At 40.4% G+C, this 16,009-nt stretch overlaps 2 protein-coding genes across 2 annotated transcripts; one reads left to right on the forward strand and one right to left on the reverse strand.

Annotated features, from left to right (window-relative positions):
• Nucleotides 1-2,309: 2,309 nt before the first annotated feature.
• LOC128693128 (pro-resilin-like) lies at nt 2,310-6,773 on the forward strand. The gene is made up of 4 exons (XM_053782602.2): nt 2,310-2,352; nt 3,461-3,790; nt 4,110-4,253; nt 6,188-6,773. The coding sequence occupies exons 1-4, from the start codon at nt 2,341-2,343 to the stop codon at nt 6,245-6,247; spliced, it is 546 nt and encodes a 181-aa protein (XP_053638577.1). The 5' UTR covers nt 2,310-2,340; the 3' UTR covers nt 6,248-6,773.
• A 3,604-nt stretch (nt 6,774-10,377) lies between these two features.
• On the reverse strand, nt 10,378-15,728 carry LOC128693129 (cuticle protein 18.6-like). Its single transcript, XM_070089554.1, has 4 exons — nt 15,687-15,728; nt 12,452-12,679; nt 11,860-12,015; nt 10,378-11,546 (listed from the first exon to the last, which is right to left on the reverse strand). The coding sequence occupies exons 1-4, from the start codon at nt 15,696-15,698 to the stop codon at nt 11,490-11,492; spliced, it is 453 nt and encodes a 150-aa protein (XP_069945655.1). The 5' UTR covers nt 15,699-15,728; the 3' UTR covers nt 10,378-11,489.
• Nucleotides 15,729-16,009: the final 281 nt, after the last annotated feature.

Here is a 16,009-nt window from a genome sequence, read left to right on the forward strand (position 1 = left end):
CCCATACCTCTTCGACCCCATTGCCTATGCTCTCATTAGCCCATCTATCCTCCAATAGCTGTTTATATCTTACCCTAACTGCCTCCTCTTTTAGTTTATAAACCTTCACCTCTCTCTTCCTGATGCTTCTATTCTCCTTGTATCCCATCTACCTTTTACTCTCAGTGTAGCTACAACAGTAGCTACACTGGTTGCTACAGTGGTTGCTCTTCATATTGTGATATCACCCGTTTACTGTGATCTCATTTGCATATATATATATATATATATATATATATATATATATATATATATATATATATATATATATATATATATATATATATATATATAGTATATATATATATATATATATATATATGGTATAAACCTTGGTAATAAATACCGACAAGTTGGTTTAGAAAGACACGTAAGCAAACACTATGACATATTTATTAGAAAACGTTTCGGTCCTGGGACCTTGATCACTTCTAGATGTGATCAAGGTCCCAGGACCGAAACGTTTTCTAATAAATATGTCATAGTGTTTGCTTACGTGTCTTTCTAAACCATATATATATATATATATATATATACAGAGAGAGAGAGAGAGAGAGAGAGAGAGAGAGAGAGAGAGAGAGAGAGAGAGAGAGAGAGAGAGAGAGAGAGAGAGAGAGAGAGAGAGAGAGAGAGAGAGAGAGAGAGAGAGAGAGAGAGAGAGAGAGAGAGAGAGAGAGAGAGAGCAGTGAGTCGGTGAAAAATTAATTTTCAAGAATATTGTGCTATGGGATGTTACACAGAGCGTAATTAATATATAATAAATAATGTAATCAAACTAAGCTCTAGACTCGAAAAGGTCATTCAACACTGCTGATATACATGGAGCGTAAAAATGGGAAGAGAATTTTGGGGTATGAAAGGTAGGACTCAGAGAGTGGAGGAGAGGTGGTTGTGGTGGTTTGGCCATTTAGAAAGAATGGAGCAGAATAGATTGACCAATAAAGTGTGTGTGACTCCGGGGTACACAGAAGAATGTGTAGTTGTTCCAGAGATGGTGGAATGGTGTGAAGGAGGTTCTGAGTGGTGGTAACTTAAGTGTCCAGAAGTGTGTGGGTGTGTGTAAGATCAGGGTGAGTGGAGACAAGTGGGTTTTGGAATATGACATACTGTTGGAGTGTTAGCAAAGTAACATTTATGAAAGAAACCAAGAAAACTGATTGGCTGGAATTGTGTCTTGGAGATGGGAAGTGCACTCTGAAGGAATAGTGGGTATGATGCAGTTCTGTGGGTCAGTTCATTTGTGATGTTCACTCACTTCTAGCAAGACATTTATTGAATGAATGATGACGAATGTGTTTACATTCCTAGGTCACCCTATCTTGGCGGGGGACGACCGCTGTAATAATAAATATTTCAGTTGCCAGAGGCTGTTACGACCAGAAAGAACCTGATGTAAGTTGCCCGGGATTGTTGCAAAGAAAAGGAACCTGACGTAAATGGCAGAGTGGAAGAGGAAAAATGCTCAGTGACGTAAACACGCTCTGAGTGAAAAAATGCTCAGAGTGAAATGAAGACGCCCAGAGCCGTGAAAACACTAATCACAAATCTGTGTATATTCTGAGTATATCTCTCGTGATGTGTGTGACCTGAGAGGAACAGTTTTTGTACACCCGTGGGGATATATATTTCACTATACACACATTTAGAATTTAATGCCATTACTCCCATATCTGGGATTAAAGTATTCTTGACAAGTTTTGAGCAGGTGACATGCATGTCACCTCCTCACCACTAGTCACGAATACGAGAGGTGATTAAGCCTTAATGACGCTCTTGCAGCTGACTGTGCTTAAGCCCAATAAATCAACCAAACAAAACACTCCAAGCCTCACATGTATATTCCAGCAAAGGTCAGATTGGGGACTGTTCAACGAGGAACTCGTTGCAAGGCCAGGTCAATATAATAATGAATTTCGTCGTTATGAGAGAGAGATGGCATTATGAAATTTAACTTTCGGATAGCGTCACAAAAGGCCACAATAACTGAAAATCCTCAGTATAAACTCCAGTTGACAAAAGGTTGAAGTTGGAAAATGTCTTATGTAGTTGTTATGGACAGTAAAGCCCCGCCTCCCAGGGCTATCCCATGTATCTTCCATCACATTCTCTATCTCTTCTCTCTCCTCATCTCCCTCCATCGCTACTATCTCCTCATCCTCCTCCATCCCCGGTCTCCTCTTCCCCCCTCCTACCCTTCTCTCACCCCCCTCCCCGAGCCTCACTGCCACAGCTGGGTATATAAGTGTGACCTACACCCGTGTGGGCATTAGTGTGGTCAAAGCCTCCGTGTGTTCCACCAACATGGTTTCCAAGGTATTCACCGACTTGTACTCACTGAGTTGTGCCCACCGAGTTGCATTCACCAGAGTTCTCTTTGCAGGGGACTCAAACGCAGCTCCCCTCCCCACCTTTTAACATTCAAATGGCAATCGTGTGTATTCACCTATACGCGGTTGCAGCGGTCACCGCTGTCTCAACCATCGTGATAAGTCTTAGAGACAGTGATTATCCCGTGGCTGAAACAATTTACAGATAACAGACAGTTAGGAGAGGAAACTCAGGTCTTCGTTTCGGTCCATCCTTCACCATTATCATGTCAAGACTGCTGTCGCCTGACGATGGTCCAGGATGGTCTGAAACCCAATCTAACTCTCCCTCTCCAAACATTGGATTATTAGTGACTTGTATAACATCTCACAACTTGTACTTTAATGCTATCAACTAAAATCTAAATTAAATGACAGCTATATGTAGAGTTCACAGCTCGGTGACCTCAACGCTGAGGCAGATAGTCAGCCATGTAAAATATTTTTTTATCTGCCCTAAAGTAATTTACGAAAGTTCTCTCCTAACACTAGAAGAATTTATTCATTTAGATATAATATTAATGTGAAATCATTTACAGTTTACAAAAATTTATTCATATCACCTTTTATAGTCAGAATGATTAAATAACTTCTTCTAATAATTATATATATATATATATATTTTTTTTTTCAACAAGTCGGCCGTCTCCCACCGAGGCAGGTGTCTTTTGTCTGTCTCATAAATATGCAAGATTACAGGCATGTCTTGCTACTTCTACTTACACTTAGGTCACACTACACATACATGTACACGTTTATTTATACACACTCATCTGAGTTTTCTTTGATTTTATCTTAATAGTTCTTGGTCTTATTACTTTTCCTTTTATATCCATGGGGAAGTGGAATAAGAATCTTTCCTCCGTAAGCCATGCGTGTTGTAAAAGTCAACTAAAATGCCGGGAACAATGGGCTAGTAACCCCTTTTCCTGTAAAGATTACTAAATTATATATATATATATATATATATATATATATATATATATATATATATATATATATATATGTGTGTGTGTGTGTATATATATATATGGCGTGTTCGTCTTTCTAATCAGGTTATGGTGGTTGTGGCTGTGGTGGTGGTAATGATAGGGGTGGTATTTGGGGCGCCCCAATACGACTACGACCGTGCCCAGGCGCCCAGTAGTTTATACGAGACACCGCAGGAGCCGGTGAAGCCGCAGCAGCTGTACGGAGCTCCCTCACGCACGGTGAAGAAGCCGCAGCAGCTGTACGGAGCTCCCTCACGCACGGTGAAGAAGCCGCAGCAGCTGTACGGAGCTCCCTCAGACACAGTGAAGGAGCCCCAGCAGCTGTATGAAGCTCCCTCAGACACTGTCCTCGAAGCCCAGCCACAGAACATCGTTCCTCAATCCGTCAGTCCTGTGAGTGAGACGTCCACTGTAGCATGTCAACACCATTAGTGTTTGGGAGCTGTAACTTGGGCACTTCCATTATGGGATATACCACACAGTTTACAAGTAAAGCCATTGTGTACCAAGACAATGAAGAGGATTCATAGGAAAGGCAGATAGCAGAAGACCTTACAGTCTATGTCAATCCTATTTGCTTAACATTATTATTATTATGATAAAAAAGAAGCGCTAAGCCACAAGGGCTATACAGTATATTTGCTTAAGAGTAGCTACAGTCTAGGTACCTCTGATTCTGTCTATATTGCTGAAAGTGACAGTTTCTTTTCAGCCCCCGATGGAGGGGATGCCTTACGACTTCGAGTGGGGCGTCCAAGACCTGGATAGTGGGAACACCTTCAGCCACGTGGAAAACAGCGACGGAAGCATCACCCAGGGGGAATACCGCGTCCTCATGCCCGACGGTCGAACTCAGGTGAGTACATCGTTCTACCTGAAGGTTACGCTCAAGTGAGTATCTCGTTTTGTCTGAAGGTTATGCTCAGGTGAATATTCCGTTCTGTCCGACGGCCACATAGATGAGTGCCCCACTGTGAGATATACCTTTCTCTGCTTCCAAAAAGCAGGGCCGGCTGTATACAAATCATCTCACGGTTTTAACCCGAAAAATATCACTTCTCTTTACCGGTCTAGAGATTTAGCATATCAGGAAGCGTAATAGCCACTTATTTTTAATGATTAAATTTCTTTTTACAAATATATTTACAATCTGCGTGAGAAACAATTGTCAAATAAAAAATTAATATCTGATTACAATTCTGTCAACCATTATGGATAATGTAAGTTCATCAATCTACAAATTAACTAATCAGTTTAACACTGAACAAATCATCTGACTGACACATCACACAAAGCTCTTCAGACTTTCACATGAATCAAGGTGTGTAACTCACTAACATACGACCTCAGGACCACACGGTGCATGTGTCTGCAGACACCCTCTGGTCAAAACCCATGTCTGAAAGTTAGATAAGAGACAAAAATTTAATGTCTAAGAGATAAAGAAATAACACCAGGCTAATAAAAATTCACGAGTAAATAGATATAGATAGATAGAGATAGATAGATAGATAGATAGATAGATAGAGAGAGAGAGAGAGAGAGAGAGAGAGAGAGAGAGAGAGAGAGAGAGAGAGAGAGAGAGAGAGAGAGAGATATGCTTAGCTAAAGTGATGATTTAAGTGAAAGAGAGTATTAAACAACGGTAAAGAAAGATAATATTTAAGAGAGGACTCTTGAACCTTTTAGGAAGTTGCTACTCACTGTTGCGTCTTCTTGACTCTCGTCTGGACGAGCTGACAACTGGAGTGAACGACCGATTATCCAGGACTGGAGTATTTCTCCGTTTGTACTGAGTGCTTAACTGCATTACCTAACTGTCGTACAACTCAGAGGAATGTCGAGAAGTCTGGTGTAGCCAGTTATGTTGTAACAGCTTCATGATCGTTTGGATGAGTCGACACTTAGAGAGAATGACCGCTTGTCTTGTTCTGTGCTTATACTGAGCGCTCATGTTGGTTAAGTGATGCTAAGTAAATGGACACAGATGCAATTAATGTAACATTTTCTTGCTTGACAAAGCTCCTGGAGAGCGAAACGTTGTTATAAAAAGTCTCATAAGTTGCACTTGCGTCCATTTATCTAATATTTTATCGGTAATTCTATCATTACTGGTTAGTTAACGAGGCTTAATTTAAGGCTGTCGACTACACGAGGGTCATTAGGACTGCATGTCAACTGTTCACCACCAGTCATGAATACGTAAATCCCCAAAATATAGACTGAACTCTCAGAACCATACACCTCACGGTATATATATGTATACACCTCATGGTGTATACATATATACACCTCACGGTGAATGCATGTATATCCTTGTTGGAAAGACACCCTCATTGTCCTCTTGTGTTGGTATTATCTTGATTCTGTTTAATGTTTCAAGTTAATGTATTAACAAATGTATTAAAACGTAGTATTTGATGAAGGTATTTATTATTATTATTATTATTATTATTATTATTATTATTATTATTATTATTATTATTATTATTATTATTATTATTATTGTTATTATTTTTATTAATATTATTCTTTTTGTTACTTTTTTATAATTTATGATGTAAATCTGTAGGGGTTATATACCGTCTGGGAAAGAATGATAATCAAGTTCAAAACAAAGGAGGGAGGCTCCAGTTCCTTGGATCAAACGCCTATCAGCAGCGTGAAGGCACCCTTCTTGATGGGTAATAAAGATATTAGTAAAAGACGGGAGTGTATATAAGGGGTCATCTTGCCCTGGAGGTGGTAAAATACTTACCTTCTTGACACTTGGTGCTGCCATCTTTGCAGGTGGTCAAGTTCTTTGACAACGGCGGTGGCTTTAATGCAGAGGTCACCTATGAGAAGTAGACGCAGAAACGAGGTGACGCAGAGACGAGGTGATGCAGCGAGGTGACGCAGCAACGAGGTGAAGCATCGACTTTTTTTGCGTCACTTCTGCGTCAGCCCCAATACGACTTTGGCCTCATAGCATCCCTCAACGGACCAGGAGCTAGACTCTAACCGTCAGTTTCAAATATTAATTATCAAACATTGTGTCGTTCATCTTTTTCTCCAGTAAAAACCTTCAACAATAGTCTTGAGCAGGAATTTTATACAGAGAATACCTTCCCATCTGGGCATATATACATTGAGATATACATACTTCTTAGCATTGAGAGATATACATCTCTAACCATATATGCACTGAGATATGCACAACTTTCAGTATATATACACAGAGATATGCACAACTCTCCTTGTATATACAGATGAATGTCTCATGGTGTATTTTCCTTCTATACGTAACTATTTTTTCTCACAGATGGACATCCTGTATGAATGTATGTAAATTATTTTCTTATGTATATGTGCTGGTTTCTTAATAAATTTTGAAGACATATTCTTGTTGTTTATTTCAGGAGTAAATTTGCAGGTAATTTATGAAGTTTTTTCTTAGTCATTTTCAATTATTATTATTATTATTATTATTATTATTATTATTATTTTTATTCTTAATGGGAATCGTACAAAAGAAGGATCATACAATACCCAAGGAAGAGGAGGCTGGCTCCAGTTCCTTGAATCAGGAGCTCTTCAACAGCATGAGGGCACATCTCACCCCTCTCTTAAAGGGCTCACTATCACCGTCTCACCATCAGTACCTCACCATCATCTACGGAATTTAAAATGATAATCATTGTTCATTCTGTCACTATTTAAGGCAAGTCTCTCTCTCTCTCTCTCTCTCTCTCTCTCTCTCTCTCTCTCTCTCTCTCTCTCTCTCTCTCTCTCTCTCTCTCTCTCTCTCTTTCTCTCTTTCAATTTATGTTTAAACTTTCACTTTCAGTTGTTAGTTTTTGTAGTGTCTTATTTATGGCTTGTCAAAGTTGTCATTCATTCTTTCTCAAAGAAGTTTTATGGCTGCCTGCCATATATATATATATATATATATATATATATATATATATATATATATATATATATATATATATATATATATATATATATACTACCTCATCTCACTGACGGGATGACATCCCTCACGGGAGGTTCCTTGATGCTGGTGGTGAGATGTTGTTGATCTTAGGAACAGCACCTGTCCTCCAATTCCATGAGTCAAGCCTGAATGCCATCCATTTTTCCGGGTGCTGTATGACCCCCTACAGGTTTACCGCTTACCCCATGAAAATAATTATTGTAGTAGGATAATCATTGCTATCCTGCCTCGGCTCACAGGCTATGAGCTGTTATCCTACCTCAGCTTACTTACAGGCTAAGACTTGTCATCCTGTCTCAGCTCACTTACAGGTTAAGACTTGTTATTCTACCTCAGCTCACAGGCTAGGAGCTGTTATCCTACCTCAGCTCACTTACAGGCTAAAACCTGTTATCCTGCCTCAGTTATTTCGAAGCTCTCTTCTGAGGTATACAAATACTCCCCAGGATGCGACCCACACCAGTCGACTAACCCCCCAGGTACCTGCTTACTGCTAGGTCAGTCGGGGCAGCAGGTATAAGTGAGCAGCCCCATACGTCTCACTCACAGAACTGGCCCAGGTTCTTTCGTTTATAAATCAAACATGTAAACAGCTTTACTGCAGATCACGTTCTTGTATTATAGATCTGAACTGCTGCAGATGTAGCTGTAGTTTCCTCTGTGCTATATATGGCACTTCAGTCATTCAGGTTATTATTATTATTATTATTATTATTATTATTATTATTATTATTATTATTATTAAAGATTCGCCGGTATTCTCCCGGCCAGGGCCTTTTCCAAGTGGTGGCCTAAGTCTCCCATGGGAGGAGGCACAAGTACCTCCTCATCTTTGGGACCCCTCAAGGAAGGTTCCTTGATGTTGGTGAGGGGCTCTTGATTTAGGGAATTGGATCTGTGCTCCAGTTCCCCAAATTAAGCCTGAATGCCTTCCACATCCCCCCCCAGGCGCTGTATAATCCTCCGGGTTTAGCGCTTCCCCCTTGATTATAATAATAATAATAATCTTTGGGACCAACTGTCCCCAGGCCTAGCCACAAGCTAGGCCTCTCTGGTCTGTCATCCCCGCCACAAGGGGGCTAATGGGAATGACAGTCTTGTGAGCTGTAAGCTCGGGCTCAGGCACCTACCCTACCCTAGAAGGGTTAGGCATGGTATCGATCATTTCAGGTTATTCTTATAATAATAATAATAATAATAATAATAATAATAATAATAATAATAATAATTATTATTATTATTATTATTATATTTTTAAAATCTATAATGATCTTTAGCAGCGCTGTATAGCCCTTGTGGCTTAGCGCTTCTTTTTGATTATAATAATAATAATAATAATAATAATAATAATAATAATAATAATAATAATAATAATGATCTTTATCATTATAATTATGAGAAACGCTAAACCCACAGGGGTTGCAACACCAAGGGAATGGGAGACAATCAAATTTGATCAGAGAATGGGAAGTACAGCTCCAGTTCCTCGGATTAAGATCAAAATGTAAAGAATACGTCAGTCTTAGTAAATTTAAGACTAGAGTTGATCGATTCCTTTCTCATTTACCTAGCTAATATAATTACACTTCTATTGTTTAAAAGTAATTGTCTGCTTATTTTTTTGGACTTGGTAAATCATACACATTTTGATTACGATTTTATTTTTTTAGACTTTTGTGGTTTCCCTGAAAAATATTTTAAAAACAGAAAACGGACTATGAACATCAAAGAAAATGTCTGTTTAGCGTCTGAAATTAAGGGATAATTTGTGCAAATTTACTTACCATTGCTATTTGTCGCATTTTCTGAAGATTACCGTTGTGTGTAGGTAATAATATAAAATACGGACACGATGAGACGCACAAATGAAATTATATGGATGAAAAGTTGACGATAAAGGTTTCATGTAATTAAATTTGTCTTTTTTTTACCACTAATGAAGTCTTTCCTCTCAAGAATACTTTAATCACTTACAAAAGCATTAAAGTAAATTTTCAGTGTATAAACACCGAGAGACCTGTACCTCTCGGTGTATTTATTGGTTTCATGTTTTTACTCGTAAACAAAAAAAAAATAAATTTTTGTAATTATTTTTGTTGTTATAGAGCATATTTATATCGAGTAGTGTTATATTGCTGTAAGTATTTTAATTAGTCTCCTTTCAATATAGTTAATAATAATACATACCTAGGTTCATACGTGCATTAGATACATTTTATATATAAAACCGAGTGGTAGACATACCTCTTGACTATTGGTGTACAGGTGAAATGCAACTTTAATGTTCCTAGCACAGTTAAGATAAGATAAGATAAGATTTCGTTCGGATTTTTAACCCCGGAGGGTTAGCCACCCAGGATAACCCAAGAAAGTCAGTGCGTCATCGAAGACTGTCTAACTTATTTCCATTGGGGTCCTTAATCTTGTCCCCCAGGATGCGACCCACACCAGTCGACTAACACCCAGGTACCTATTTGCTGCTAAGTGAACAGGACAACAGGTGTAAGGAAACGTGTCGAATGTTTCCACCCGCCGGGAATCGAACCCGGGCCCTCCGTGTGTGAAGCGGGAGCTTTAGCCACCAGGCCACCAGACATAAAGCCTAGCAAGCTAAGCCAGTGTATATACACAGTGTGTATGGAGATCATTAACATATCGGGTTAATAATCTGAATAAAATCTTCTCATGTTATCGTGAACTCTGCATATTAACATCCCATTTTATTGTATCAAGTAATAATTGAAATACACAAGAAAGCTTTTTACTTCATGTACCTGAAACTCTATTACTAAATCTGAAAATTCCCAGGAAAACGGCTTGGTTAGTTAATGGGGTTTAAAGCCTATCGGCTAAACAAGGCTGCACGTAACCTTGTCACCATCAGACATCAAATGGTGATTAAAGTATTAAGTTTATCTCAGGATAGCTCCAAATTCCTGAATCAAGAACCCCCTCACTAACACCAAGGCAAGCTTCGTGAAGGGATGGAAATTGACAAAACTTTTCATTTATTCACTGTATTGTAATGTACATTTCGAAATACTAATACAAATAAAATATGAGAGAAGGATATAATAAAGTCAAGTGTAGCATAGAAAATTAACATGATTTTTCATAGAAAGATTTACAGTCTGTATAAAAATTACTTCTGATTACATACGGTACAAACAACTGGTAGGCATGAAGGACACTGTCTTACTGGGGATGACAGTTTCAGATTTGTTATTATTTGATATGCCTGGAGTTTGTACTTCATAAATCATTTAAATAAATAAATACAAATGGTGGGAGCGAAAACAGGGAACAAGCTATGTGGCAGTGACTGAAAAGGTCAATGGACGTCACCTATTTTCTCTTTCCTGTAGTGGCTGAAGAGTTCACTTGAGGCCATCTTCTGTTCCTTCAGTCAAGAAATTTGTGCCCAAAATATAATAAAAATCTCATTTCATGATTGAAAACACGAATATCTCTGAAGATATAAATATACATAATCTTTAAAAGTAAAGCAGCTAGAGAAAGTTTGAGTTAGAAGACAAAACAATAAATTTCAAATATTTATTTTTTTTATGAAATATTTGTTCTAGTTCTCTCTATATACATGATCACGAATCCTATTATAGAGCCTCTTATTTCTTTTGTAGGTAGCGTTGAGAAATAGCATGAAGAGAGTAGAAAAGTTAGAGCAAGGGAATTATGAACTTTTGAGAGAGAGATTTAAAGGTCGTTCGTTTTAGGGTCGTTAGAGGTAGGAGAAAGTGGAGCTCGCTGCCTCAGCGCGTCGTCCATGGAGTAGCAAGTCAAGATCCTCTTTGAGTTGTGAACGTTAGAGTCGAAGTACTTCGGAGTCGGAAACTGATAGTAAATAGGGTCGTCCACAAGCGTTCGAAGGTGGAGGTTATCTCTTAAGGTTTGAAAGTAGGAGTTATTTCTAATTTTATGAACTTAGTTCGGGTATCTCTAAGGGTTTGAACACAGGTGGGGCATCTCTAATGTTCTGAACATAGGTGGGTATATCTTTAATGTTTTGCTCGTAGGTTGGCGATATCTCTAACGTTCCTGATCGAAGAAGAGGTAGCACTCCGGTGTTCGAACTCAGGTCGCAGCTGATGGAAGCTACACGTAGGTGACGTCAGCGTTGAATCCACCGCCGTTGTCGTAGAAGGTCACCACCTGAGAAAGGAGACGCAGATACCCTTCAGTCATGTGAGCCAGCCGGAGGCACAACAAATAAAGGCGATAGCAAAGGTTTGCTGGATTAGTAAAGAATTAACCTTCGTGAAACAAGACCGGAGGAAAGACCCATTGTGCATCACTGTTGTTTTTCCACGAATTTAGTAAGCACTCTGAGGACTGTATATCCCTTATACCTACATAAAATTTGGGATGTATGACCGTCTTGACGGGACGGGATATTCACCTTTGATACCGACAGGTAATACAGGGTATTCTCCTCTGTGGCTGACAGGTAGGACGAAGTACTCACCTGTGTGCGTCCGTCGGGCAGGAGGACGCGGTACTCCCCCTGGGTAGTGCGTCCATCGCTGTTCTCGACGTGGCTGAAGGCGTTACCGCTGCCCTGGTCCTGAACACCCCACTCAAAGTCGTAAGGCATTCCCTCCATGCCTGGGCCGGGAGGGGGCTGTCGAGGCACCGGGTTAATAATACTCTTAAATTACACAAATATCTTATCTGCGCATCAGTTTACTGGTAATTAGTGAATTTAATAGTTACAAGCTACTTTGTAAGGAATTAGTTAATGCACTACAAGGTATTAGTTACTTTAACTACACGCCTCAAATGAATTTTTCCTCACATACGTTTCTGTAACTAAACTTCGAGAATTTTTCTTCTTTGTTTTAAGAATTTCCTCTCAAAATACATTTAAAAATATCAAAAAAATTATAAACTTTCATAACGTATCTTGCTAAGGTGTTAGAACATTGCTTAAGTACATAACACGGAGTCTAGAGAAATACCTATTTTTTTTTAAATCTTGAATTTGATTAGAGAATAAAATAGAACCCCAGGCTCACTTGGTAGGTCTGTGGGCTCACCTGATAAATCTCTGGGCTAACCTGATAGGTCTGTGGGCGGATGTTGGTGGCTTGAGGTATTTTGTAAGTTTGTGGAGGAGGAGGAGGGCGAGGTAGGGCGCGAGGTGGTGCAGCGGGTGGGCTTAGTGGGCGTGCGGCAGTGGGCGGCAGATAGAGGCCAGTGGGTGGTGGTGGTGGTGGCTGTGGGCGCTTATAGTCGTACTGGGGAACAGCAAGAACCACCCCAACCAGGAGGGTAATGAGGACGACCTGTGAGAGGGAGAGAGGGAAGAATGAGTGAAAGAGAGAGAGAGAGAGAGAGAGAGAGAGAGAGAGAGAGAGAGAGAGAGAGAGAGAGAGAGAGAGAGAGAGAGAGAGAGAGAGAGAGAGAGAGAGAAACAGAGAGACAGATAAGAGAGTGAGGATAATAATGATAGCAGCGAAAACAATAATAATAATATCTTTACTTATACAAGTACATGCACATCAATGACATACTACTATATAGAAAGCCGATTGTTATAAGAACATAGAACATAAAAAAGAAGGAACACTGCAGCAGGCCTACTGGCCCATGCGAGGCAGGTCCAAGTCTCCTACCGGCCTAAGCCAATGCCCCAACCTGGTCAGGACAGGTCACATTCACTTAAGGAAGGAACACGACAACTGACCTAGTAGCAGAGCATTTCGGGCAAATTAGGTCAGTTTTGCCCCAGGATGCGACCCACGCCAGTCGACTAACACCCAGGTACCCATTTTACTGATGGGTGAACATAGACAACCGATGTTAGGAAACAAGTCCAATGTTTCTATCCGGCTGGAAATCGAACCCGGACGCTCGGCGTGTGAAGCGAGAGCTTTAGCCACCAGGCCAATAAATATTGTAAAGAGTGATGGGGAAAAAAAAGAGATAATAAAATTTATTTTTTACCGTCTTCGCAAAACAAAAACATTTCATCGCTGCCAGACACACGATTTTCTAAATAAATTGTAAACATATGCTGATCGTACAAGAAATTCCTGTTATGCTCTTTTACGACGTCTCGTTTTCTCTTATACGATATGCTTGTGCCATGTACATATTTTTTCCCCCTCGTTTAATTGCTCAAAACCATTTACCCGGCTGGCCATGAAACGGCCTCTTGTGTTAGTTAGTTAGTTTAATATGTTTATTATGCACCCCATACCCATCCTGTGGGCGGTAGTCAAAAGATTACAGAGGTACATAATTGGTCCAGGGACTGGACTCCAAAGTTTTGATAGCTGAGCAAGTTACAGAGGTAATGAACTCACAATTTACAAAGGTAATGAACTCACAATTTACAAAGGTAATGAACTCACAATTTACAAAGGTAATGAACTCCAGGTAGGTCTGGTCACAATCATGACAAGTTACAAAGGTATTTACAGATTACAGAGGTACGTAATGGGTCCAGGGACTGGGCCCCCAAAGTTTTGATAGCTGAACTAGGTACAAGGTAATGAACTCACAAGTTACAAAGGTAATGAATACTGTAAGAATGGTTACTTACGTTTATACATGGCTACAATCATGAACAAATTATAGTGTAATGAGCAATTCACACTTCCACACCCGGTCACAACTGTAGTGAGTTATTGGTGCAAATATTGATTGTTGAGTCACACACACACCACACACACACACACACACACACACACACACACACACACACACACACACATACACACACACACACACACACAAACACACACCTCTTGTGTTCCCACTATGTTTGGACACGAAGGGACGGGCAAGGTTGCTGCCGTGGCCGCGTTCACACTCAAATGTAAATTCAGAACATCCAATTTTCTCGTGTTTGTGACCTTTTCTTAACTCCTTTATTTACATGCAAATATGTAAGTAATTCGGTGTTTGATCTGCGTGAGATGTAGTGTCTTGCTTCTTCTTGAGAGAGAGAGAGAGAGAGAGAGAGAGAGAGAGAGAGAGAGAGAGAGAGAGAGAGAGAGAGAGAGAGAGAGGAACACAGCAGACACTGCTAAAGTTTTGAGGTTACGTGACAAGCAGACTCTGCAAATGACGCGGAACAGCAAAAAATAAAAAACTGGTTGAAATACATTCTTACGGTATAGTGGCATAAGGAAGTTCCATAGGGAGTCACCTTTACTAATCAAACAAATTACTTACCTTCATGGTGAGTAATTTATTTGATCAGCAGGTAGATAAGGTATGAAATTAGCTGAATGGTGATTCTTATCGAATCTTTGGATGACTAGCCAGCGTGACCGTCGATACCGGGGATGTGGAAATGTTCATCGCGGGGAGAGTGGCAAAGAGTAGCTACCAGAAAAGAATAGGCGACTAAAATGCCGGGAGCAAGGGGCTAGTAACCCCTTCTGCTGTATAAATTACTAAATTTAAAAAGAAAAACTTTAATTTTTCTTTTTAAGTCACCCTGCCTCGGTGGGATGCGGCCGTATTATACAATGTGTGTGTGTGTGTGTGTGTGTGTGTGTGTGTGTGTGTGTGTGTGTGTGTGTGTGTGTGTGTGTGTGTGTGTGTGTGTGTGTGTGTGTGTGTGTGTGTGTGTGTGTGTGTGTGTGTGTGTGTGTGTGTGTGTGTGTGTGTGTAATATTTGTAATTTATGGTAGAGTTTGCAGGTTAACAGACGTCAACCATACTCTGTGTGGTCAGCACATTTTGGTTGCCTTCAGGATCCATGTGTACAACTCTAATCAAATGAGACACATTCCCCTCACTATAGGTTCTTGTATCCCCTTCCCTCACTTTGGGTTCTTGTATCCCCTTCCCTCACTATGGGTTCTTGTATCCCCTTCCCTCACTTTGGGTTCATGTGTCCCCTTCCCTCACTTTGGGTTCATGTATCCCCTTCCTTCACTTTAGGTTCTTGTATCCCCTCCCCTCACTTTGGGTTCTTGTATCCCCTTCCCTCACTTTGGGTTCTTGTATCCCCTTCCCTCACTTTGGGTTCTTGTATCCCCTTCCCTCACTTTGGGTTCTTGTATTCCCTTCCCTCACTTTGGGTTCTTGTATCCCATTCCCTCACTTTGGGTTCTTGTACTGCCCTTTCAAACTGGAACTCCTTCAAGCTACCATCACTGTATGTCTCGAACATGCATATCTTCCTGACACGAGTCACAGAGCGATGGATCAGAAGAGGAAGAGAAAGAGAAAGAGGAGGAGGAGGAGGAGGGGGAAGAGGGGTAGGAGGAGGCGGATAACTAAGAGGAAAAGGAAGATAATAAGGAAGAGGAAGAAGAGGTATTGGTGACGTACCTTGCAAACCATGTTGACGCTAGAGGGACGATGAGGGACCAAATGCACTTCTGTCACTGTGCCGTCCATGCTTATATACCTCCTGCGCCTTTTCTTCGTCCCCCTTCCCCTCTCTCCATCCTTCCCTACCTTCCCGAAAAGGTCGTGACCTGACCTCCACCCGTTGATGCTCTAGTCCAACCTCTTCCACCTCAATTTCTTGCCTCCCCCATCCCTAACCTCGTCAACTCCTCACGTCTAAACTCCCTCTCTATCATCTCTAGTCCGACCACCAACCAGACGGGGTTGTAAAATATGTGTTCACACCGAGACACTTGCACACA

This window comes from Cherax quadricarinatus, chromosome 28, assembly GCF_038502225.1.
Source record: "Cherax quadricarinatus isolate ZL_2023a chromosome 28, ASM3850222v1, whole genome shotgun sequence".
NCBI lineage: Eukaryota > Metazoa > Arthropoda > Malacostraca > Decapoda > Parastacidae > Cherax > Cherax quadricarinatus.

Coding starts and splice junctions, on each gene's coding strand:
- LOC128693129 (XM_070089554.1), bottom strand. Junction 12,016..12,451: donor TCCGCCCACAGACCTATCAG/GTTAGCCCAGAG, acceptor GTGCCTCGACAG/CCCCCTCCCGGCCCAGGCAT. Junction 11,547..11,859: donor TGCCCGACGGACGCACACAG/GTGAGTACTTCG, acceptor CTCCTTTCTCAG/GTGGTGACCTTCTACGACAA.
- LOC128693128 (XM_053782602.2), top strand. Junction 3,791..4,109: donor TTCCTCAATCCGTCAGTCCT/GTGAGTGAGACG, acceptor GTTTCTTTTCAG/CCCCCGATGGAGGGGATGCC. Junction 4,254..6,187: donor TGCCCGACGGTCGAACTCAG/GTGAGTACATCG, acceptor CCATCTTTGCAG/GTGGTCAAGTTCTTTGACAA.